At 53.2% G+C, this 25680-nt stretch overlaps 1 protein-coding gene across 1 annotated transcript; it reads left to right on the top strand.

Moving 5' to 3' along the window:
* Window positions 1-22111: 22111 nt before the first annotated feature.
* On the top strand, window positions 22112-25458 carry SOX9 (SRY-box transcription factor 9). The gene is made up of 3 exons (XM_061392968.1): window positions 22112-22929; window positions 23867-24120; window positions 24724-25458. The coding sequence occupies exons 1-3, from the start codon at window positions 22499-22501 to the stop codon at window positions 25434-25436; spliced, it is 1398 nt and encodes a 465-aa protein (XP_061248952.1). The 5' UTR covers window positions 22112-22498; the 3' UTR covers window positions 25437-25458.
* Window positions 25459-25680: the final 222 nt, after the last annotated feature.

Below are 25680 nucleotides of genomic sequence, written 5' to 3'. Positions count from 1 at the left end.
TGCTAGGCACGCAGCATCCCATGCGGTGAGCCGAGGGCACCGGGCTCTTCCCGGGCAGGTCTGCCTCCCAGCCCCGGCTCCCGTCACCCCTTCCAAGCCTGTCGCAACCCGGAGGTGTCTCTGCAGACTGAGCATCTTCCTCCTGCTGCTTGTTTTGCAAACATGTGTCTGCCTCGTGGGAACCTGCCGTGACCTGAGGCTCCGCGCTCCCTCTGGGCTGGGATGGTTGAGGCTTCTTGAGAAGGCCTGCTCTCTTTTCCCACTCAGGTCTGATGGCCTGAAAGTGGGAGATCGGAATGCATCTTTCTGCTATTCCTTCAAGGACAGAGTTCCAGTTCCCCGTTCTCTGATGACAACTTAGGGGCATAAAACTCAGTTAAATATTTAAATGAGCATTGGCATAAAAAATAAAAATACTTTAGGCAGTGAGACAAAGCCTCAAAAGATATCCCTTATATGTGGACTCTAAGAAGAAATGATACAAAGGAACTTACGTACAAAACAGAAGCAGACTCTCAGAGTTCAAGAACCAACTTACGGTTGCCGGTAGAGGGAAGATGGAGGGGAAGGGACAGTTCCGGAGTTTGGGATGGACATGTACACTCGGCTATATTTAAAATGGAGAACCAGTAAGGACCTGCTATAAAGCGCAGGGAACTCTGCTCAATGTTATGTGGCAGCCTGGATGGGAGGGGAGCTTGGGGGAGAATGTATACATGTGTGCATGGCTGGGTTACTTTGCTGGTCATCTGAAACAATCACAGCATTGTTTATCGGCTGTACTCCAACACAAAATTAAAAATTTAAGAAAAGAGAGAGTTCCGGTCTCCTTCCTGACCATGGGTGGGTCCTCCTCCATGAACAAGGATTTCATCTGACAAGGAAGATACATATGGGAACGCACTCCATCAAAGGATGCTTTCTCCAGATCTTTATAGGGCTCTGCTTTACCCAAACCCACAATGGCCAATGTAGTTAGACAGCAAAATAAACATGAACGTCCGTAAAATACCGACTCTCCCTTGCTCTGACAGAGGCGGTGCAGCCAGTTACTTGCTCCAGACTGAGAGGGAGGGTCCAGGATGTAAACAGAGCTTGCACGCAAGACTCCGTGTGTTATCAACATATCACGTTCAGGTTCCTGCCAACCTCACAGCAGGCACATAACTCTGTATTACGTAATGTGGAGAGCAGCAAGATTCTGGGAAAAGAGGTTTTTTATTCCTTAGAACCTATCTTCCACCTTGGGCAGATGCCTTCTAAGTCACACCAAGTGACTCTCAGGAGCTGAGTCCCCAGAAAAGAGGCTCAGGGCTCCAGGCCACTGCTGGTCCTTCTTGCTGCTAGACAATGCTGACTTCCAGGCTTCCCTTGCCTTCTGCGTGAACCGCACCTCGCTTCCATCGGCCCTATTTCTTCCCTATGTTCCATTAGTGCTCGTGTCGGTCGCTCAGTCGTGTCTGACTCTTTGCGGCCCCCTGGACTGTAGCCCACCGGGCTCCTCTGTCCATGGGATTCTCCAAGCAAGAATACCGCATCAGGTTGCCATTTCCTTCTCCAGGAGATCCTCCTGACCCGGGGGTCAGAGCCAGGTCTCCTACATTGCAAGTGGATTTCTTATTGTCTGAGCCACCAGGAAACTACATTATGAACATTTCAAATATCCAGAAAATTTGAAAGAGTCACCCAGTAACGACCCCCGAGGAGCGTTTTTAAATTATGACCCTTCTCCTATGTGGCTCTTGTATTCCCATTCTTTTCCCCAAGCCACTTTTTTCAAGAGACTTGTTACGGAAAGCCTATGCCATGGGAAAGCAGTGCTCTGTGGTTGTTCAAGTTGTCCTTCAGGGCTTCTGGCCATCCTCTTTCAGAAAGGAGAAGAACCCAGGTTACACACAGGGCTGGGTTTGGATCACACTTCCTCTTAGCAGCTCTGTGAAGCTGGTGTCCTTGTTCAGTCACTGAGTCATGTCTGACTCTTTACACCCCCACGGATTACAGCACGCCAGGCTTCCCTGTCAATCACTATTTCCTTGAGTTTGCTCCAATTCATGCCCATCAAGTCGGTGATGCCATCCAACCATCTCAGCCTCTGCCGTCCCCTTCTCCTGCCTTCAATCTTTCCCAGCATCAGGGTATTTTCCAAAGAGTCAGTTCTTCATATCAGGTGGCCAAAGTACTGGAGCTTCAGCTTCAGCATCAGTCCTTCCAATGAATATTTAGGGTTGAATTCCTTTAGGATTGACTGGTTTGATCTCCTTGCTGTCCAAGGGACCCTCAAGAGTTTCTTCAGATGTGTTATTTTGTTGCTCTGAACGTCAACTCACCTTCAATTTATGATGAGCAGAGAGCTCGCCCAATTAAGCTAAGCCGAGCATTTATTAGACGCAGAGAACTTCCCCACATGACATCCGCCAGCTCAGATCCTCACAGTGGCCTCATGAGGAGAGGAGCCCTAGCGTTCCTCCTGTGGTAGAGAACGAGGCTGGACACGCAGGTCCTCCACCTCTGGGTGCTCGTGTACAAACAGCCATCATGAGCATGGCATATGCAGTCCGGTGTTTTTACTCACAGTGGCTTTTCAATGAATAATTCAAGGATTCGTATTAGAAGTAGTCATATTTTTAGAAAGTGTCTTCCATCAGTATCCAGTTATAGCTGAGAACATTGCCAACAATGAGTGCTTCTCACTGCCCTGGATTCCTACTTATTGTGGTTATTTAGTTGCTCACTTACATCTGACTCTTTTTTGACCCCATGGACTGTAGGCTCCATGGACCCCAGGCTCCTCTATCCATAGGACTTCCCAGACAAGAATACTGGAGGGAGTTGCCATTTCTTTCTCCAGGAGATCTTCCTGACCCAGGGATCGAACTCAGATCTTCTGCATTGGAAGGCAGATTCTTTACCCTTGAGCCACCTGGGAAGCCTCTGGAGTCCTATATTCTGTTCTTTAAAGAGCTAAGGCCATTACTAGAGCCTGAACACCAAGGATGCCACCCCCAAATGGAGGACTCCTTGGAGAGCTGTTTTCTGTCTAGAGGCACAGATCTCTCTGTGCAGAAGTGCTCTGAGTGCTTGGATGTTAAATTCAGAAAACTGGGCAGTGCAGTTGTAATAGGAACTAGAGGCTGTTCAGACATCGCAGTTAGGTGATGGCACCCCGTATCAGACAAACAGAATTCAGACTCCAGCACTGGTGAAGGTGTATCTTTTGTTGGCTGGATCATCTTTTTTTTTTTTTTTTAAAATGATGGAAATCTATCAAGTCTAAACTCTGTCCATATGCCCTTCTGTAAACATGACTATTTACATTGTGAAAATATTTCCAGACCGGCTCATCCCTCATCTGTTCAGCCCAGCGATATTTTCCATGGTGGCTGCCATATAAATTTGAAACCCTAAGAGTTCTGGGGCTCTTGCCCCAGGGATGATCAGCACTCCTCTGTTTCTAGGGTGAGGTCCCGGATGCCTTAAGCATGGATTAATGGACTGCCATCTTTCAGGCCAAAAAAAAAAGCTCTTGACAGTTCCCAACCCTTCTCCTCCTTCTAAGCATCTTTGAACACAACCCTAACCCAACTCCCCCATGAAGGAGCATGCCAGAGATCACTAAGGTCAGTCTTCTGGCCTTGGGAGAAGCAAAAAAAGAGTGAGTGAATGCTAACTTTTGATGAAGAACCACCTATGAGTGAGAGATACAACTGAAGCCCAGAGATGTGATATAGCTTTTCTAAAATCATGGAGCTGGGACTTCCCTGGCAGTCCAGTGGTTAAGGCTTCGCCTTCCGACACAGAGGGTGAGAGTTCCATCCCTGGCGGAGGAGCTAAGATTCCAACATGCCTCATGGCCAATAAATCAAAACACAAAACAGAAGCAATAGCATAACAAATTCAATAAAGACTTAAAAAATGGTCCATATCAAAAAAATCTCTTAAAAAAAATCACAGAGCACGTTGATCAAACAGAAAAAGAGAAAGAGAAAGAATTTATGATTTCTGAGTCAGGAGTACTGCTGTGCAAGAGAAGGAGAAGTATGGCATCCCTCATAGGTGGGATCTAAAAAAAAATAATACAGTGAACTTATAGAACAGAGACAGACTCACAGACTTAGACAGTAAGCATATGAGTGTGTGTGCAGGGGCGAGGATGTAGGGAAGGCTGGTTAGGAAGTTTTGGATGGACATACACAGAGGACAGAGGGCGAGATGGTTGGATGGCATCGCCGACTCAATGGACATGAGTTTGAGCAAGCTCCAGGAGATGGTGAAGGACAGGGAAGCCTGGCATGCTGCAGCCCATGGGGTTGCAAAGAGCCAGACACAACTGGGCGACTGACAGCAATGACAACTATTTTAAATGGATCCCCAACAAGGACCTACCGTACAGCTCAGGGGACTCTGCTCAATGTTACGGGGCAGCCTGGTAGGGCAGGGAGTTTGGGGGAGAACGGATACACGTATGTGTATGGCTGAGTCCCTTCACTGTCCACCTGAGGCTATCATGACGTTGTTAATCAGCTATACCCCAATACAAAATGAAAAGCTTTTTTTTTTAAGAATACTGCTGTGGATGAAATAAGGAATCACACCCATTTGCACAAGTCCAGAGACTCGAGAACTGAAACAAATCCTCGCAGAACAAGCGTTTCGTAAACAACTGGAAGCACCCTAATGACACTGTCTTTCTGAACGAGAAGCAGTTTCAGATATACCCAGACAGGACACTGCTGATGAATCTGATACATTTCACATCCAAAGAAAAATAAAAGGTGGGGGCGAAGGGTGGGGGCAGAAATCATCTTTTGAGTCTTTGCCATTCATAGTTGAAGAAGATAAGTTAGAGTTTGGATAAGAGATATCCAGCCCATGAGAGAGACCAAGAGCCACAGGACAGATGGACATGTTCAGAACGAAAAGGTCCACTAACTGACCCAACAGTGAAATGCTCCAAAAGCAGAGTCAAAAGCAACTCCAGAGGTACATGTGCATCTACAGGACTCCTGCAAGGATCTAAAGAGAAGGGGAAGGAGTGAGGGGGGTGGGGAGGAGGGATGATGCGAGGTGGCAGCGTCTCTCGGGAGCCTGCACGCATTCATGGGAGCTCTATTTCAGGACTCGAGTTGGGAAGGGACGCTCATGCCAAGACATCTGGTCACAGTCGACCTTCCTGGGGCCACGGACGCTCGCCGCCAGCAGCTGACATGTCATCGCAGAGACGCAGTCAAGGCTGGGCGAGAGGAGGCGATGGTTTCAGGTGGGCTGGCGGGGCAGCCTTGCGGACTGCCGTGTTTTCTAAGCTACCCACAGAACGACGCGGAGCCAAATGTTCTGCAGGCCGGGCCAGACTTTCCGACCCCACCTTGGGGGTCTGCCAGCGTTCGCTGGCTCGCTCCCCACCGTCAAGCCTTCTTGTGAAATGACTGGTGCTTCCTGCTTCCCGTCGCACCCCAGACCCAGACACGCCACCCCTGCCTGGGTTGCCGCCCTACGGTCTCGTGAGAGGGAGCCAAGGGGCTCTTGAGGACACAGGAGCCCCTGTTCAGATGAGGACCAAAAAAGAAAACAAGAGCCAGGCCATCTCCATCCCTGCTTCCCAGTTTTCTTGGAGCCCTTTTTCTGCTCCCCGCTCCCCACCCCTTACTCGTGGTCTCTTCCCCCTGGCTGCAATTCAGCACCACATTCCAGCTTCTCTGGGTCCCCAGCTTCCCAGCGACAAGGCCACGGGGATGTTCAGAGAGGCTGGCTCTGAGAACGTCTCATCTCCATAGACCTGTCTACCCACCTCCCACCTGTCTCCAGAGAAGCAGCCAACATTCCTTCGGTCCCACAGAGAAAGGGTGTGACTTCGATTACTCAATGAAACCTCGGAGCCAGCCTCTTATGCCCCCAAAACAATAGCGTTATATTTTTCTTGGACTTCCTCCGTTTTGTTTGGTTTCTCCTTTGATTAGCAGAAAGAACTCTTCTCCCGCCCGCTCTTTTCGTGTTGTTGTTGTTCAAACGCACCAGCACAGTCCTTCTGCTAGGATCCCAACCCCCTCCAGGCTCGAGAAGGTAAAGCCCTGGATGGTGAACTCGAGTGACGTCAACGAGCTTGAGAAACGCCATCCGTTTCTCCCGGGCTTTCTCACACGTGGGAATGTCTCTTGGGAGCCTGCAGCCCATCTCAGATCTGTTTGTCTTGGATGCTAATCCCAGGACGCTGGGTGAGGTGTTAGTCAGACTGACCTTTCCGGTTTTCTGAGTCAGTGAAGTTAGTGCTAAGTGTTGGAAATGAAAATCCGTGTGTGGGGCAGGTCGAGGGAGTCAGGAAGGTGGGGACAAGGAGGTGAAGGCGGAGGCTGACCCTCTGGTTTGGGTTGAAAGAAACAAACACAACCCTCTCTGTGCAATCAAGCCCATCCTCATCAAAAGAGATTCTGATCATCTGGGATGAAGCTCATATTACAAAGAGTCTTGTATGGACTTGACCTCTGTCTATATACACACACACACTGCCTCTGAAAAGGCTACCATAAGGCTTAAGTCTCAAGGGAGCTTCCATCCATCCCCAAACAACCCAATCTCCTGGTATTCGGGGAATTTTCTGTTTAGTTGTCCACTGAGCTCTGGAGGTCTGTTGGGTTACAAGAGATATGTACAGAGCATCTTACCTCTCGCTAGGCTGGGGCATTTAGATCACCCACCAATTCCACCCCCGGCTCCTCTATCACGCAAAAAGATCTAATGGAATAACAATGCTAATAATGCCAGCTGTTTGGTTTGGAACAGCTTTTTAAACCCAGCTCTTACCTCAGAGGTCAAAATCCCTAGTAAGCTCAAGTGGAAGCAGCTTCCTCCCATGTGTAAATAGACAGCTGCTGAGAAGTCGCTCTTTAACACGGGGAGCTCAGCTCGGTGCGCTGAGATGACCTGGAGGGTGAGATGCTGGAGGCTGGAGAGGGACGGGACAGGTGTATAATTACGGCTGACTTGCGTTGTTGTACGGCAGAAACCAGCACAACACGGTGAAGAAAATTTCCTCCAATTAAAAACAAATTAAAAAAGAAAAAATATCTATGGAAACTCAGACAAGTTCTCATTTAACACGAGAAAGCAGCCTCCTCGAGAAGCAAAGTGTTTCTCAGAAGGCCACACCACGTATTCACAGAAATACAGTGTTCACAGTGGTCTTGGATCCAGAACTATTTACTGAGACCTATACGGGGGTTGCATTGTGTTGGCAAAAATTAGGGGTTTTTTTAATGTTTTTTGGGTTTTTGGCTGCAACGCATGTGGGATCCTAGCTCCCTGACCAGAGGTTGAACCCGCACACCCCACACTGGAAGGTGAAGTCTTAACCACTGCACCGCCAGGGAAGTCCCCAAAATTAGTTTTGAGGTGTAACCTCCTGTGCTGACCACCTGGTTAAGCTTTGTTGCCTCTGAATCTTCAGAACTCTCCTATTTCACAAATCATCAATAAGATTTTTACTCCTCCCTCAGTAGTTGCAGCGCACGCTCGGGACTTCTTTCACGAAAACACATCAAGCAGAGCAGGTGCAATTCTTTTCAACAAATATCTGTTGAGCACCGATTACCTTCAAGGCATTTGCTCAAATCAGATTAAAAAAAAAAAAAAACTGAATGCGTTTGTGAAAGCAAACCATCCCTACCATTCTCTCTGTTTTCTAAAATTCAGCAACTCCTTACATTTTTTCCTACAATTCAGTTCTCAAGAAGAGAAAACGTGATCACAAAAGGAAAGAAATTACCCCCATTTTGTTTTCTCGAAGAACACGCATACACGGACGCACGGACTCACAGACACGCTTGCACATCCATATGAAATAATGACTTGTCCAGTAAATCTCCCTTGATGTCATGGACAGAAATACACTGGGCCTGTCGAAGTCTACACTTTTTTTTCTTTTTTAAGGCTCCACAGGGGGAAAAAAGAGAGAGAGAGAGAGAAGGGAAAACCCACCAGGAGCCTAAAGGAGTCAGATCTCTTTCCATACTGCCAGGTAATTGTTAGCAGAAGTCTGCTATAATAACAGGCCATTTTACAGGAATGCTAATTCCATTCTCTCCTGCTCAGAGAAGATCCAGGGTCCGCCTTTGTTCCTAACCTGGGCAGTGTGGAGAAAATAACAATACCTTCTTTCAGCAATGGTGGGCATCGGCAAGCGAGGGCTCCTGCCATCCCAGGTAAGAGCTGGCAGGAGAGGTGAGTGCCACCAAGGGGAGGCTGGAGTCAGATCCTGGGTGGGGGAGGATCAGTCAGGAGACCCCAGGGAAGAGGACCAGCCTCCTGGGAGGCAGTGGGGTTTGAGGGTGTTGCGGGCAGCGGTCGGGGGGCAGGTAGGAAGAAACTTAGAAACAGGCTCTCCACGCCTCGGTGCGGATGCCAAGCCTCCACAGTGGCCGCACCTCCACTCTCTTCAGAAAGGGCTCCCTGCTGACGGTCTGTTTGCAGTCTGGGACTGTTTTATGTTTTATACCACTGGTTCCTTCTTCCAAGAGTCTGAGGTTTAGGATTTGGGTGAGCTTGAGGGTTAGCTTTTCTTTCTTTCTCTCTCTCCTCTTTTTTTTTTTTTTTATTCCTCTACCTTTTGATTCACAGTTTCCAATACACAAAGCACTTTATACCATCCATGGAAACCTTCGTGGCCACAGACTTAGAAAAAGACTGACGAGTGTCCGACCCAGGCGGTGAAGGCAGAGGGCAGTGTCCAAGTATGTGGCACAGATGTGTTACTTTAAAAAAAAATCAGGTCCCCAAAGTGGCATTTCTTTGCGAAAAACTGGACAGGCAAGGGCGTCAGCTGAGAAATCAGCACAGCCTCCACGATGGGTGAAGACTTGAAGTTGCCCTTGAGTGGGTCCATTTGGGAAGCTGTGTGGCACTGAGCTAGACCTCTCTTTAGACACTTGGGAAGTGTTTCTGGAATGAACATGCACTGATTTTTTAAAGGGCTCTGTGTCGCTGTTAGGACATACTGGATGCCTCCTGGAGACAGGAGTTTGTCATTGTTCTTGTCCCCACTAGATCCCCTGGCTGCCCTGAGAATGATCTGAGCTCAGGAAACATCGCAAAAAATGTGCAACTAAACTAACTGAGCTTTGTCCTTCTCTCGAAGTCTTCTGCACCCGTTCTGTACCCTCTCTGGAGACAGTCCTGTGCAATGACTTTTACCCACCTTCTCATTTTTCCCCAACCAATTATACAGAAATAGTTGCCTATAATTGGTTAGATAGCATCACCGACTCAATGAACACGAATTTGAGCAAAGCCTGGGAGATAGTGGAGGACAGAGGAGCCTGTCGTGCTGCAGTCCATGGGGTCGCAAAGAGTCAGACACGACTTAGTGACTGAACAACAATGATAAATTGCCAGAAATGAAGGCTGAGCCCAGCTGGTTTCTAATCTGGCTGCTCAGGAGACCAGCTAGAAACAGTGGAAAGGACAACAAGATGCTCAGGGAATCTCCGCTCCAAGTCTCCGGAGCATCTGTCCAGCCCCCGCTTCTGAAAGCAAGCAGCAGCTTCCTCTTTCCTCAAACCAGCATCACAACCTTTCACAACAGCATTCCCCACAGGCTGTACACAACTGAGTCTTAAACACCAGTGTCTGCTGCACAGATGAAACGTGTTCGCATACAGACCAAGTTTGAACCAGAGGATTCTAATCTTGATTCCTCCCCAAAAGATGAGTTCTCCGCAGACAGAGAGTACCAGCGGGAAGTGAGATAGACCAGCAGGTTATAGAATCGGCCATGTTTTATGCAAAACGCAAGAAAAGACACTGAGAAGCAGAAATCCCAGCAGCCCCTTTTCGCTCCAAACCATTCTCCTCCTCCGACAGCCTTGCTTCGGAACCTTCATTCCCAAATCTGGATTGCCTAGCAAACACAGAGCCTAAAGGAAATAAGGCAAGTCTAAAAAGAAACAAGACACCGGGTACAAGGTCCCCCACTGGAGAACAGAGGTGATGCTGGCATAGCCCAGCTGGTCTTTGCAGTAAATGAGTTTTTGAGAAAATTTATTTATTTTTATTATTTATTTTGGCTGCATCGAGTCCCCGCTGCAAGATCCAGTTCCCTGACCAGGGATGGAACCCAGGCCGCCTGCATTGGGAGCAGAGAGTCTCGGCCACTGGACTACCAGGGAAGTTACCATAAACGGTTTTTACATAGTAAGCATCCCAGGCTTGGTGCTTTGTTTTGTTTTGTTTTCTTGTTTTAGTGTTGTTGTTAGTGTGGGTTTTTACCACTTGACTCTTAGAGCTGTAAAAGTCTGGACAAGTGAATTAACTCTCAGCCTCAGCTTTCTCATCTATTAAATGGGAGAAGGAAGAAACACCGACAAAGGTTTTTTTGGGGCGATGTGGGTGATTTATCCAATCTGCCCTTAACAGATTGCCAAGCACATGGTGAAGGGCTCTGTAACATCTCTTATTAATAAATGACCTAATGGAGGCAACTCCCCGGTGTTCAGTGTTCGGGACTCCCTGTTTCCACTGCAGGAGACATAGGTTTGAGCCTCGGTAGTAGAACTAAGAGTCTACATGCCATATGGCCAAAAAAAAAAAAAAAAACATGACCCAATGGAGCAAAATGAAAAGAAAGGGGACAGGACAATGACACGGGTCCTGCTCCTCCAGAATGATGAGGACTGTTCTAGGATGAGAGGGACGGTGACCCCTGCGTCTGCTCAGTGGAATAAAACGATTTTGAAAACCTGGACAAGCCTGAATCAAGGTGTAAAACGGCCGCCACCCAACCCACAGAAGAAAGAAACCCCAACACACATCAGAGTAAAAAGGACGGCTGTGAAATAAAGTCAGCCAAGGCACCGCTTCTGCCAACCCAGAGATATTCTCATGCAAAGGAGACAAAGAGGAGGAAAGGCACATCAGAGGTGCCTGGCTCAAGTCACACTGTGTCCTCTGCTCCTCGGAGACAAAGGCTGCCAAACTCTGATTAGGGGACAAGGGAGAAGATAAGAGCAGAGACATGCTTCCCAAAAGAGTGGACGCCCAGTTCTTCGCGTGACCCAAGAAGAGAGCCAGAGCCCCGGGAGAGCTCCCAGAGAACAGTGAGAGCGTGGGGGAGCGGGCTGCCTGGCCCAGCCTGCCCGCTGGCCTTGGAGCCACAGTTCCGTGCAGACAGTAGCATGTGGGGTTCTGCGTGTGCCCGGCATGCCGGGGAGGCACACGGGGAGCTGGCAACGCGGGATCCAGTGATCTGCCTCTCCCATTAACCATGCGGCCTTGGGCAAGGCACAGGCTTTTTGCGGGGCTTCTGTTTCTGCCCATGAAAAAGCAGAGAGGGTAATTTCTCCCCCTCCCAGCCTCCCAGAGACGTCCACGGAATAGAGCTGATGAGTGGATGTAAGGGGCACTTCAAAAGCAGAAGCAGGAAGCAGCGGCAAGGAATATTCGTTAGTGATGAAGTTATTTTTCAGTAATAGTTAAGAAGGCACAAGACCATCTGCTTCAGAATAATGCATGCGTGTGTGTGTGTGTGTGTGTGTGTGTACACGTGTGTGTACGCCTGGGAGAAACAGAGACAGAGAGGGTAAGGCGTGTACCCCCAGGATTCCTGTACACAGTTAGTGATTCCTCGTGTGTGAATGGGCTTCTGGAGGAACCTGCAAAGCTGGGCTGGGTGAGTCCATGGAGTTGCTAATTTGGGGGGATGGGGTGAAAGAGACCACAGTGAGGATGGAAGTGTACACTTGTCCTGGACTCAGCAGGGGCTATACAGGCCCCAGACACACTCGGCCTGTCCCCATCGGGGTCCCCGTATTTCCTACATGGGGGACCTCCCACTGGCCGGAAGAGAGTGTCCACCCACTGACCCTTGAATGCATCGCCCCGCCCACCTAGCAATAAGTTTCACCCAGGGGAAGCAAAAAGCTGTGGCACTTTGACATTTACTAACTAAATAAATACCTGCTGGAATTAACTCCACCCACCCCACCCAGGAGCCAGGGCCTGAGTTTCCCCAAAGCTCAGGTTTCTCTGCTCCTACTGTTGCTCCCTGTCCTCCATCTCTCCTTCTTCCTCCAGAGAAATCACAGTTTGGAATTAGGGGCAGAGGTGGAGATGGGAGATTCTGTTTTTCAAGTGCCTTTGTTTGGGCAGAAAGTAGGATGTTGGGTCCAAATATCACTGCAAGAGAAATCCAAGTTCCCAGACACCGTACGTCTGTGTATGCACACTTGCATTCTCTCTTGCCCTTTAAATCCACCCCCCCCCCAAAGAGAAGTAGGGGAAGGGTTTGTGCTGCTGGTGCTCTGGGGACTGCAGTCCCCCGGGCGTATGGGAGTGATTAGCTTACAGATTTCAGGTAGCTCCAGCCACACGTGCAACCCACATGACACCCCTAATTCCAGACCAGCTCTCCTTCTCCAAACAAACAGCAGCACCGTTTGCAGGGGAAAGAAAATGCCTTTCTTAGGAGACCCACAGAGGAAAGCCAGGTCGGAATTGTCTGCTCTGCTCTGGACAACCCCCTCGCCCAACCCAGCCCACTGTTCATTCAAGAGGCAGCCACACCGAGGCTCATCCGTGAAAAGGCTGTGCCTTGTGCTTAGAAAAGCAAGCAAGAAAACCAGGAAGAGAAAAATGTTTATTATCCTTGTATATTTGGGTAGCAGGGTCCAGGGGGGTTAGAGGCTTCTGATCTGTTAATAATGATTTCAGTTCATGGTTTGATTGTTTTCTCAGAACCTGTAAATCCAGGCTTGAAATGTATAAAGATTGCAATCTAAAAGTTTTACATCCATCACTCCAAAAATTCTCCAAAGGCATGTCTCCAAAACCCTTTCCTATGAGAAAGAAGTCAGAGGGTAGGAAATTCAAGAGAGGATTCCAGAACAAGAACAGACTTCCTGGAAAGTGACACAGACAGACATCTAGGGGACATGTTTTGACACACATAAAGATATCTCATCCAAATAGCCAAGGTGTCCTGCCATGGCCCGCGCTGGAATCTACCATTAGACATTCATTGCTGTGGCTAAATTTTGTCCTCATTCTCTAAATGAAGGTTTACTCAGCAGAGTCTTTGTGGAGTCCAGACTGAAGATTCAAAAAGGATAACACTCTGTACTACTCCTCAAGGAGATCACAGTTAATGGTTCACATATCCACACCAAGGACAAATGAGAACACCAAGAGACAAGACCAAGATATTATTAAAAAGAGATAAGAGCAAATATCCATTCCTGGGAAGACATCAAGTCTTCACCGGCGGTTAGTATGTAGCCTGGATCTCTATCGCCTACTAAAGTCTGGCTACCTCTGAGACTAAGAATATACTAAGCATACAGTCATTCACTCCATAGTCTGAATAAGGCTCACATTTTCCCCAAGACAGCAGTGGATGAGGGCAGCTTTCATCTGAGAGAGATACCCTTCCCTGAAACGGGAGAGGCACGCTGCCAGAGAGGGCTGGGAGGAAGGCTCCCCTGTCCCTGAGAAAAGACACTCAAGAAGATGAGGAGTAAGCCAACACGTAACCCAGGAAGGCTGGGACAGTTCAACACACGAGTCACTGAGAAACAGCCAAACAACGAGAACAAGACTTGAGGAGAAAAAAAAAAAAAAAAAAGGACTTGAGGAGTCAGGACCACTCTCAAGAATCAGCAAGTGAAGACACATGAACAATTCTTTCTAAGGAAATTCCTAGGAAGCATTGCTTGGAATCTTTTTGAAGAGCCAAGTCCCAGAAGAGAATCTAGGGACTTGGCTGGAAGGCCAGTGGTTGAGACTTCACCTTCCAGGGCAGTGGGTGTGGGTTCGTTCCCTGGTTGGGGAACTAAGAGCCCACATGTGTGTGCTCAGTCACGTCCAACTCTTTGCGACTCCACTGACTGTAGCCCTCCAGGCTCCCCTGTCCACAGAATCTTCCGGGCAAGAATACTGGAGTGGGTTGCCATTTCCTCCTCCAGGGAATCTTCCCGACCCAGGAAGCAAACCCAAGACTCTTGCATCTCCTGCCTTAGCAGGCAGACTCTTTACCAAGTACACCCACCAGGGAGGCCCCAGATCCCACACGCTTTGCAGCCAGTTAAAAAACCAAAACAAAACATTAAAAAAAAAAAAAACAGAAGCAATACTGTAACAAATTCAATAGAGACTTTACAAATGGTCAACATTAAAAAAAAAAAAAACTTTTTTAAAAAAGAGAGAGAACCTAGTCTTTCCTCTGAACCCATTCTTAAGCCTCAAAAGCAACCTCACCATCACTTCCTGGTTCGTTTGACTGAAAATCAAAGTGCCCTTTGCAGGAGTGGGCCGGGGCAGCCTGAGAACAAAGGGAGATGCAGGTGACGATTTGTGTCATCCTCTGCCTAACCCGTCCAGTCCTCTTGACTGATACCAGCCTAAGACTCGGCTGTAGCAGTTCTCAGGCCTCGAAGAGCTGAGGGATTGAGCTTAGAGGCAAATCCCACCCCCCGCACATATTGCTCTGAAACCCCGCTTTCCCCAGACCTCAGTTCCTGGAGGGGAGTCAGAATCAAGAGAGCCTCCTTGGTGCCAGGAAAATAGAAAGCAATTAGTGACTTTTGCTTTAGGCAGAATCTAAAGGGGAAAAAGAAAACTTGGAGCCTCACTGAACTCCACCTCCCTGGGCCTCTCCGGAACCACAACGTTCAGCCCACTCAGCGTTTGGCCCATGCCACTCTCTCCTCCCCCAGAAGATTTCTCTGCTCCTGGAAAATCATCTGGAAATTGTCATCACCACTGTGCTGGCTGGCAGATGTCCCCCAAAGAGGGAGTGAAGCGTACCACACACTACAAGGCATTTCTGGGCTTGGACTAAGAAAGTGGCAGCGGAGAGTAGCCCAGGCGCAGAAGAGCACAGCATCAGTGGGGACAGGAGCCGGAGGTGGGCTCTGTGGGAAGAGGAGAGAGAGCAATGCGGGTCTGACTCTGAGCCGGGAGCTTGGGACACTTCTCCCTTCTCCCTTGTCTTCCCCTCGGCACATGGATGGAGCAGCAAGGAGGGAACTCAGTTCCCTGTGCTCTTTCAGGACAAGAAGAAGGGAATCCAGGGCAGAGGCTGAGAGGGAAGGTCTCAGAAGGTAGTGAACCCAGAGGGCAAAGCAGCAGAGAACAGGCAGAATTCAGAGGCTGATGGATGCCAGATCAAGTGACGGTAACAGCCAGGGTCTCAGTCTTGTCCCCTTTGGACGTTCAGGCACATAGTAGGAACTTCAAGCCACGTCCGCTGAACTGATTGATGAGGGGAGCTGAGGATGATTAAAGGTGGGCCAGCTGGGACTGAGGCAACAGGCGGGAGGACAGGGAAGGGAGGGTGACGGAGGGGACAGGCTGTCCCCACCGTGCTGTGTGTCCTGGCCCCAGAACTGCGCCCCACCTGCCGGAGGCCTGGAGACAACACTCAGGCCTGTGGGCCTTGTTCCTGCACAGCCTCCAGGAGTCACCCACACCTCAGCCACATGCGGAACAAGCAGCACCCGGTCAGCTGCCCAGGACCCCGTATGCGTTTAGCACAGCTGTGCGGGAGTGCATGGGAAGTCGCTTCAGTTGTGTCTGACTCTGTGCGACTCCCATGGACTGTAGCCCACCAGGTTCCTCTGTCCATGGGATTCTCCAGGCAAGAACACTGAAGTGGGTTGCCATTTCCTTCTCCATTAGTACGGCTGAGGTTCAGACAAAAGCTGGGTTTGGGGCTTCCTCACAGGCCAAGCCTCTGGGGGCAGCAAGACTGGGCAGGAGAGCAGATCCTGGAGGCAGGGGGGTGAATGCCAGCCTACAGCATCTGAGCCAGGACCACCCGCCCTGCCTCCCTCTCCTCCAGGAGCCAGAATCTTCCCGCCATCAGACTCCACTTTTCTTCTAGCTCCTGAGGACAACCTGCCAAGTGTGGGATGCCTCCTCCACTCCCAGAAAGTGAGCCCTTAAGGAAAAGGCCCCTCCACGTAGGGCTCTCTGAGTCTACTGGTCCCTTTTGAAGAAAAGTGAGTGCCTCGATGCTCGCATCTCTAGCGAGCCTGCCCCTAAGTTATCCGGGAAAGTGCTGTGTGTTGCTGCCTTGCGTGCAGATGTGAAGGGGATGCGGCTAAAAAGACAGCCCTCTTCTGCCAATGAAGCTGACAGCTTTGTGAGCTTTAGGGGGACCAGGAGGAAACTAGTTTCTGCAACCACTCCTGCCTTGTCCAGGCTGTCGGCCTTCTCTTACGTTTCCTCCAACCTGGAATTTGGGGGAGCGGCAGGTTCTAGCTCGAGGAATCACTGTGACAGAAACACCTGCACTCACCAATTATATGTAAACACGTGTTGTCCTAAAGACAGCGTCACTGACACCGTGAGATGTGTCTGGGTCTCAATAATGTAAAGGAGGGGCCACAAAAAGAAAAAAAAAAGAAAGAAAAAAACCAACAAAAACAAAAAGAAAACCCGTTCCTCTCATCTAAGGCAGGTCAAATTTCACATTCATTAAAAAACAAAAAAACGTGGGGGGTGGATTTAAGACTTTATTTACTCCTTTTACACCAGTGAAAGGGCCTTGGGAGAAAATTGTCGTAAGAGAAGTGGGGGTGGAAAAGAACGAAACTGTTTTCTCAAAACGCCTCATCTGCCTATTGGAAGCTGGGAAAGAGAGGACAGAGAGACAGCCCTTGCCTCTCCCTTGAACCCAAACCCCCAGAGGCAATGCGGTCATAATGCTGCCGGCCTCCTCTGCCTGCTTGCAGACAGCCTGCGCACCAAGAAATTAATCTGACATAAACAATGACAAGGCAGGAAGCCCAGTGCATCTCCGGGTTCCCTGTGGCCCCCACTTGATGACGCCCCGGGGCTGTTTAAGCAGGGGGCTCTCGGTCCGCCCACCCTGTGAATTTTTCTGCGATGTCACAGCACTGAGAACCGCCAGCGTTGAGATGTCACTCCAGGATAACCAGAAAGTTGGGGACTGACTTCATGGCTTTGGCCTTCCCAGGGCCCTAGGGTGGAAGGCGCTCTGGCAGCTGCCTGAGCTAGACCAGAGGGCTGGCGACCCAGCTTGATCGTCTGCCCAGGAGCCCGGCTCAGGCCACTCAGCATCAGCATCGCATCGCAAGAAGCCTTGGCCCCTCGAACCTACGGGTTCCAGAAACCAGGGCAGTGCAACGTGCCCCAGGCATCCGGTCCTGCTGAGATAGAAAAGGATTGCGAGAAAGACGCAAGATTACTTGTCTTAAATTCTGGCAGTCACCTTTGGAATTGTATAATAATACCATTTCGCTTTTTTTCTAGGTTGGATGGAGACAGCCCCTACCCCTGCCCCATTCATGCAGATCAGAAATAATCTGATGTCCCAGCTACGAGGACATCTCAGAGGCAGCAGCTGGGTAGAGGCCCTGCAGAGTGAGATGCAGTCCTCATTCTAGAGCTCCAGGTCCCCTTGGGAAACTGTTCAAAACTCCTGAGAATCTCAGCTCTTTTCTGTTAGTTCTTTCCCCGGAACTAAAGACACCCTAAACTGAAAAGGGACCCCAGGGGAGGCAGGTGGGACTCTGTGACCTACAGGGAAAACACTCGGCGAGAAGTGAGCGCCCTGACCCCTGCGGAGTCCAGGGCAAAGGAGGCACCGCTGCGTCCAGCGCTGGTTTTATTTGTATTTTTAAATCAGCAAGGCAAAAGCACTTTCAGCTGAAAATGCCCCAGAGATTTTTTTTTTTTAAGAGGGAAATTATGGAGGGACAAACACACACACACACAGTCCTAGGAAGTTCCCCGCGGGCCATCCTAGAGAAGCCCGGAGGGAATCCACACGATGCCCGTCTCCCTGGTACCTTGACTAAAAACAGATATTTTCGAAAAAGGAAGGTTAAAAAAAGACAGCGAGCCAGCACACTCCCTTTGGAAGCAAAGTCCCTCTGGGGCCACGGCCGGGACGTCCCCACTGCCAGCTCTCCCCTCCTCTCCACCTCGGACTCTCAGCCAGTCCCGGACTAGCCAGCTCGCCCAGTCTCTCTTGCCTTGGCTAGATCCCCGCGCCCCCGGGGCGCCGAGCGGGTTTGCAACCTCCGCTGCCCCCAGGGCGGGCCGCGTCAACCGGAGCAGGGGGACGGGTTCCTGCCTCCTTCCTGAGACACTTCCCGTTCACCGCACCCCGCTTTCTCTGCGAAAACGGGGGGCGGGGAGAAAACTGAAATGCCCCCTCTCGGCCTGCAGTTTTAGGGGCGCCGGGATGCTCCAATCTTGGGCGACACAGATCGGATGACCTCCCCGAGCAGGGCGCCCGTTTGGGGAGAAACGTACAGGGACACACACACAGGCGAGGGCGTTTTGGGGACGTGCTGCCGGGAGGTCTGGAGGCCTGCGAGGTGCAAAGGTCACTTTCTCTGGCCGGTCCCCAGACATTCACTGCGCCCCGACGAAGCAGCCTGGGACTTCCCTTTTCCCTTCTGCTATGGCCGCGCAGCCCGGCGCTTGTCCTGAGACAAGCTTACCTGCGGCTCCTTTGCAAAGAGAACTGGAGTCCCAGGCGAACTGGGGAGACGGGCAGGCCGGCTCGGGCCCCGGTAAAACGGTGCTAAAAACGAGGATCCGCAGGCCGCTCAGGGAGGGCGCCAGGGCCTGAGGGTCCCGCCAGGGGCTGGGCTCTTTAACCTCAAGGGAACCCGGCCAGGGATGTTCGCGGAGAGCAGGGGCATCCCTCGTCCACGGCCCTTCTACAGAAAACACTGCCCGGGGCTGAGAGACGCGGGAGACGCAGCCGCTCGCATCCCCACCAGTTAGGTGATTCCCGCCCCCCCACCCCCACCCCCCCAGGACCCGCCTGCCTGCAGAAAACGGTTTGGACACAGTCCTCACTTTGGCCAAGGAATTTTAGAGAGGGAGGTCGCTGTCCTTAGTTCCCCCCCACCCCACACCCCGCAGTCAAAAGGGAGCCCCCTCCGCCCACACGGCCCAACCCCACCGGAGACTGAGGGGCCCAGCCGCCCCAGGAGCGCGGAACTCGCTCCGCGCCAGCTACGCTGGGCTCCTGCCTGGCTCCCGCGTAGACGCGGAGGGGAACCGGCCGCCCGAGCTGGGGAAATTGAGCCCGGCGCCGGCCCGGGACGCCGAGAGAGCAGGAGGTGGGGCGTATCCCAGATCTCGGTTCCCCGAGGGTTACGCTCGCACCGGGAGCCTAGGCTCCAGGCCGCAGAGCTCGCAGCGTTGCCTCCCTCGCGGGCGGGACTCGAATGCGCACCTTGTATTGGGGCAGTGCGGCCCAGCGCTCGCCCCTCTGCTCGGTCTGCGCGACCCTGGTCTCCTTCAGCAACCCCCGCCCCCTCCCCCGCCCCAGACTGTTCAGCTCCCGGCAGAACGCTCTAGCTCAAACTGGGTCGACAGCCTCAGTTTCCTTATCTGCAACCGGAATATTGTGAACGGGTTTCTTTCCCTCGGGTTCCCTCTGACTCAAGTGCTCTGGTCGGGGGCTGCAAGCCTTCTTCCCTGGGCAGCTCAGGGAGGTCAACCTGCAACTCGGGGAGAGTCACACCCCCGAGCGAACCGAGTCCGCGCATGGAGGCGGGTGGGGGCGGGGGGTTGGCACCCACTGGAGCCGCCTGCAGAGAGGCAAAACCGCCGCCCCCACTGACTGATCCACGATGCCCACGCGCCAGAATCGGCCTGGTCCTGGCACTCCGAGACGCTTGGCACCTTGGAGCTGGGGGTCCTTGCGGTCTGTGTTTCCCTTCTGGGCAGAACAGAAACTTCAGGCATCTCAAACGCTACCCCCACCCCTTCCCTACAGACGACACATCTCCCAATTCCCCTCGCTGGGCTGCCCAGAGGTGGACCTGCATGAGAGGACATATCGGATAGGAATTCCTGCAGAGAGAAATCTCTGCAGCGGGGCAGCCTTGACTGGGTGAAACACATCACCCCCTACCACCACCATCTAAGTTTTCCTGCAGTTTCTGCGAGTTAAGACAGTTTCTGGGCTTTTGGCGCCCTCTCTGGATGCAGCTAAAAATTGCAGCTCGTTTTTAAAGTCAACTGATTGTTTATCCTAAGTTTTCAAAAAGATACAAAAATATTGGTATGGAACAAACAGAAAGGAGATACAGATCTATAGCTTACAATTTTAAATTCTATGCATTACATAGCTCCTATTACATTACCACGTTAAAAAATATTTTTAAATGTACGTATTTGACAAATATTTAGTGAAATATTACCAAAAAAAAAAAAAAAAAGTCACAGTCGTCTTCATTGCCTTCACGCCAGTAAACATGGGAATTACAATAAAATGCAACTAAATACAGATGGCCGGGCTAAAGCGTCTGCCCGAAGTTCTGGTCTCTGAGTCCCCTCTTGGGTCAGGTGTCTTTCAAATTGTACTAACAACTGCCCCCTCCCTAGGACACAGATATCAGTCCCTACTAAGCGGGGCTTTTTCTCCTAAGAAAGGACGGAGTTGTTCTTATACTTTCCCAGCGTATTCACGCGGCCAGGAATACAAGGCTGTTGTACCTTGTCTCTTAAACGGGTAAACAAGCTATAGAGTACCAGACACATCCACTTGTAAGTTACATTCGTTTTAAAAAGTAAATAGTGTTTCACAGTTCTGTAACTGGCTACCTTCTGAAGAGTTCCATTTCCTTAGCAAATGTCCACCTCTTCAGAAGAAATGGAAATGTCAGAGAAAAAAAATTCTCCAAGGAAAACATTCTTTGAAATCTTGCACTAATGTCCGCAGTTTGCAAATTAGAAATGAGAAGCCTTTGCTCTGAAGAGGGATGATTCACCGTGACAATAATTTAATTCGGAGCCGAACACTGGCGAAAGCCAGAAGGGGAAGGGGCAAGGTATTTAAAAGTGAGTTTTCCGCCGTTGTGCGTTTATTTGTGATTCTCAACACACGGAACCCGCAGGCGGCTAAGATTTTTCTTCCCTCTCAAAACACAGAGCCAACTAAGCAGTTCGTGTAAACACAAAAGTTGCGCTCAAATCACACTTGAAATACATCAGCAACACCCCCACACCCCTGGCCAGAACTTCCGAATGTCTGCAAGTCAGAGAGGATACGACTAAAGTCCAGGACCGCAGGCGCTTCAGCGCTCCAGGTGTTTTTGTAGGGGTGGCGGGGAAGGTGAAAGCAGGCAAGAAGCACGACTCCACCAAAATGGAGTGTTTTGTCTGCGGTGGTACCCATTTGTTTTGGCTTTTTCAAACCCAGTGACGGGCCTCGGCCTCCAGGCCCAGCACAGCCCCGTTCGCCAAGTTCGGTTTCTGAAAGCCAGAGCAGTAAGCGAACTCTCTCCAGGGGTAACTCTGCTCAAGTTCTGATTCGGCCAGAGGTGAAGGGCAGAACCTCGGGATGGTCTCCCTGTCGCTGAGGCGCGCGGCGGGGTGCGGGCTGAGGGGAGCCGGGGGCTGGAGAAGAACTAAGTCAGAGTTCAAGGTCGGAGAAGCGCCGGCCGGCTCCCGCGAGTGCGCGGGGCTCTGGCGTCTCTGCGGCCGCCGGCGCGCGCGGGGCACTTCGCTGTGGTTTTCATTGATTCTCTTTGCACCGAGCGCAGCCGAGTCCCGACCAGCCGCACGGGCTCCGGCGAACCAGAGCATGTTCATCTATTTATACGGATTATTACAGAGGAACGGCGGACGTTGAGTCACCAAAACATTTGCTTCAAAAGACAATTTCTAAGCACTTTTGGAGGAGGCAGGCTCCAGGAGCGGAAACTGGGCTAGGATTTAAGGAAGGAGCGACAGCTTTTCGAATACTGCAAACCCAGTTAAGTCCCCGGGACCGCGGAGAAAACTGAACAGAAATGCTTGTGGGTGGGGACAAATCTTAGTACACACACACACACACACACACACACACACACACACACACACGCAAAGTTTCGCGCAGAGACGGCACCGAATTTTGATATTAAGAGAGGACGGCAAACTTACACACTTGGAAGTCCCGGGTCCCCCGCCTTCCCCGGTGCACCCCCCCAATCCCCCGCGGGACCAGAGGCTGCGATCGCCTCCCCGCTCCTCCCCTCTCCTCTCGTCACCCTGCCCAGCGCCACAGTCCTCCCCCCCCCCCAAATCGGGCCCAATCAGCTGCCTGCCAACCCCTCAAATGCCGCGCCGTGATTGGCCCTTGTATTTATTAAAGAGCCGCTGGACTGGGAGTTGGAGAGCGCAGAGCGGAGATTGAAACTGACCTGGAACTTCAGTGGCGCCGAGACTTGCCAGTTTCACTCCAGGAACTTTTCTTTGCAGGAGGGAGGAGAGAAGGGGTGCGATCGCCCCCGCTTTCTGCTCTCTCTTCCCCTCCTCCTCCTCTCCAATTCGCCTTCCCCTACTTGGAGCGGGCAGCTGCGGGCTGGCCCCCGCGCGCCTTCCTAAACCCTCGCTCCTGCGGCCGAGTGACGCGCCAGGCTCCCCGGGAGCTGCTCGCCCCGCGCCCGGGCCGCCGAGGGGAGAGGAGCCCGCGCCTCGAGTGCCCGAGCCGCCGCGGCTTCTCGCCTTTCCCGGCCAGCCGCCCCCTGCCCCGGGCCTGCGTATGAATCTCCTGGACCCCTTCATGAAGATGACCGACGAGCAGGAGAAGGGCCTGTCCGCCGCCCCCAGCCCCACCATGTCCGAGGACTCTGCGGGCTCGCCCTGCCCTTCGGGCTCTGGCTCCGACACCGAGAACACGCGGCCCCAGGAGAACACGTTCCCCAAGGGCGAGCCGGACCTGAAGAAGGAGAGCGAGGAGGACAAGTTCCCCGTGTGCATCCGCGAGGCCGTCAGCCAGGTGCTCAAGGGCTACGACTGGACGCTGGTGCCCATGCCGGTGCGCGTCAACGGCTCGAGCAAGAACAAGCCGCACGTCAAGCGGCCCATGAACGCCTTCATGGTGTGGGCGCAGGCGGCGCGCAGGAAGCTGGCCGACCAGTACCCGCACCTGCACAACGCCGAGCTCAGCAAGACTCTGGGCAAGCTCTGGAGGTAGGGCGGGCGGGCGCGGCGGGGTAGGCTCCGCGGCGGCGGGGGGCGCTGGCCCCGACGGTCTCTCCGCGCCCCGCCTCCCCGCGGGAGGGGGTCGCCGGTCCCCCTGCAGGCTCGGGGCGTGGGGCACGGGGAGGGGGGCAGGGAGGGTTGGCGGAGCGGGGTGCGGGGACGAGGTGTCACTTGGCTGAGAGTTTGACCGAGTTCTTGGACTGCTCTTGGGGACGGGGGGAGGGGTAGGTGGGGCGCGGAGGATGGGGGGGCACGTCGCAGAGGGGAGGACACTTGCGAGGGGACGCGGTGGGACCCGGCTGCCAGCCTTATCTCCCGCCCCCGGCTGTGAAGGTCAATCCCAAGTGGGGGCCGCGGTGGCAATGGAAGTGTGCCGCCCCCTCCCTCGACCTGCGCTCTCCCTTCGCCCACCGGGATGGGATGCGGGGTGGGGGTGCAAACCAAGGCCCGAGGGTCCCTGGGCAGGAAGCGCACTTGGGGGGTGGCGGTTGGAAGCTGCTGCAAATAGGTGGGCGCGGTGTGTGTGTTAGCGGGCGGCGTTGGTGCGGGGGGGGGGGGGCAGGAGCGGCTCCTTGCAGATTAAGTGGTTTTTTAGAAAATGTTCAGAGGGTGTTGCGGACGGAAGTATGAATCCAGTAGCAAAGGCCGGGAGAGCGGGAGCTATTTTCATCCGCAGGGTTTCCAAAATAGAAGAGAAGGGGAGAGGGCGGGGCGGGGAGGGACGCTCAGGTCGCTCCAGGAGGACGAAGTTTTGCGGTTCTTGTTTTTCAAAGAAAAGCGGTGAGCTGCAGTCGCGTCTGGCAGGCAGGGAGGCGGGAGGGAGGCGAGGGTCAGTGTTCGAGGATGCCGCGGGGTGGGGGTCGCCTCCGGGTCTCACCGACCTGCTAGCTCAGCCCCTCTCTCTTTCTCCCCGCGCCGCCCCCAGACTGCTGAACGAGAGCGAGAAGCGGCCGTTCGTGGAGGAGGCGGAGCGGCTGCGCGTGCAGCACAAGAAGGACCACCCGGACTACAAGTACCAGCCGCGCCGGAGGAAGTCGGTGAAGAACGGCCAGGCCGAGGCCGAGGAGGCCCCGGAGCAGACGCACATCTCGCCCAACGCCATCTTCAAGGCGCTGCAGGCCGACTCGCCGCACTCCTCCTCCGGCATGAGCGAGGTGCACTCCCCCGGCGAGCACTCGGGTGAGCCTCCCCCCGCCCCCACGCGGCACCCTCCCCCCGGCCCCCGGACACCCGGGAGGCTCTGCTTAGGGGCCAGGCGCTCCCCGGGGAGGGAGACAAACTAAGCCCTGCGCCCATCTGCCCAGTTCTCGCCTCCCTGCCCAGGACCCCAGGGCCCCGCGAAGTCCCTGGACACGCACAACACCCCCCCTAATCCTTGCATCCTAACAGATTAATCTTTATTGCAAGGCAAAATGCCTGTACAACTTTTCCGGGCTTCTCCCCTTTTCCCTGTGGTCCCCCGCCCCAAAAGCACACACAGGGCTTTTCTACCAGTAGCAATGTGGTCTTCCGGACCCTCCGGGGCCTCGGACCCTCCCCTGATAAAAGGGGGCTGCCGAGTGTGTACCCGCGGGTTAATCATTCGACGCCTTATCTCGGGCGCAGCGCGCCTACCTTGCGGATGCAGGGAGGGAGGGTGAGTAGGTGCGCCGCCGCCCCCCCCCCCCCCGAGACCGGAGCTTCACCTCCCCGCCCCCCACCCCCCCAGCCTCCCCGGGACCCGAGCCTCCGCGGAGCCTTGGTTGATGGCCCTGTGCTTCTCCTTCTTTCACCGCCCCGCAGGGCAATCCCAGGGTCCGCCGACGCCCCCCACCACCCCCAAAACCGACGTGCAGCCGGGCAAGGCCGACCTGAAGCGCGAGGGGCGCCCCCTGCCAGAGGGGGGCCGGCAGCCCCCCATCGACTTCCGCGACGTGGACATCGGCGAGCTGAGCAGCGACGTCATCTCCAACATGGAGACCTTCGACGTCCACGAGTTCGACCAGTACCTGCCGCCCAACGGGCACCCGGGGGTGCCGGCCACGCACGGCCAGGTCACCTACACGGGCAGCTACGGCGTGAGCAGCACGGCGGCCAGCCCGGCAGGCGCGGGCCACGTGTGGAGCAGGCCGCCGCCGCCGCAGCCGGCCCCGCCGCAGGCGCCCCCGCAGCAGCAGCCGCCGCCGCCGCCGCCGGCGCACGCGCTGGGCGCGCTGGGCAGCGAGCCGGGCCCCGCGCAGCGAACGCACATCAAGACGGAGCAGCTGAGCCCGAGCCACTACAGCGAGCCGCAGCAGCACTCGCCGCAGCAGATCGCCTACAGCCCCTTCAGCCTCCCGCACTACGGCCCCTCCTACCCGCCCATCACGCGCGCGCAGTACGACTACAACGACCCCCAGAACTCGGGCGCCTACTACAGCCACGCGGCGGGCCAGGGCTCCGGCCTCTACTCCACCTTCAGCTACATGAGCCCGGCGCAGCGGCCCATGTACACGCCCATCGCCGACACCTCGTGATGATCGCAGAAGGAACCCAAGAAACAAACGCGCGACCCTTTGGACATTTTTTTTTCCTTCTCTCTCTCTCTCGTTTTTTTTTTTTTTTTTTTTTATTTTTAAGACAACGTTACGCTGAAGGCGACTCGGACGCAGATTCCCAAGACACTAAACGTTGAGCTATCCAGACGCATCACCGCCTTGTCGTTAGACCGGTGGCCAGCCCACTCTTGGCTAGAATGGACCGGCGGAACCGACGCCGAAA

Source organism: Bos javanicus, chromosome 19, assembly GCF_032452875.1.
Source record: "Bos javanicus breed banteng chromosome 19, ARS-OSU_banteng_1.0, whole genome shotgun sequence".
NCBI lineage: Eukaryota > Metazoa > Chordata > Mammalia > Artiodactyla > Bovidae > Bos > Bos javanicus.
This window is presented reverse-complemented; position numbering and strand designations above follow the sequence as displayed.

Excerpts from the sequence above, each read along its gene's own strand:
- SOX9 (XM_061392968.1), top strand. The coding sequence starts at position 22,499 with ATGAATCTCCTGGACCCCTTCATGAAGATGACCGACGAGCAGGAGAAG. Across the intron at positions 22,930-23,866 it reads ACTCTGGGCAAGCTCTGGAG|ACTGCTGAACGAGAGCGAGA; the intron begins GTAGGGCGGGCG and ends CGCCGCCCCCAG. Across the intron at positions 24,121-24,723 it reads CTCCCCCGGCGAGCACTCGG|GGCAATCCCAGGGTCCGCCG; the intron begins GTGAGCCTCCCC and ends ACCGCCCCGCAG.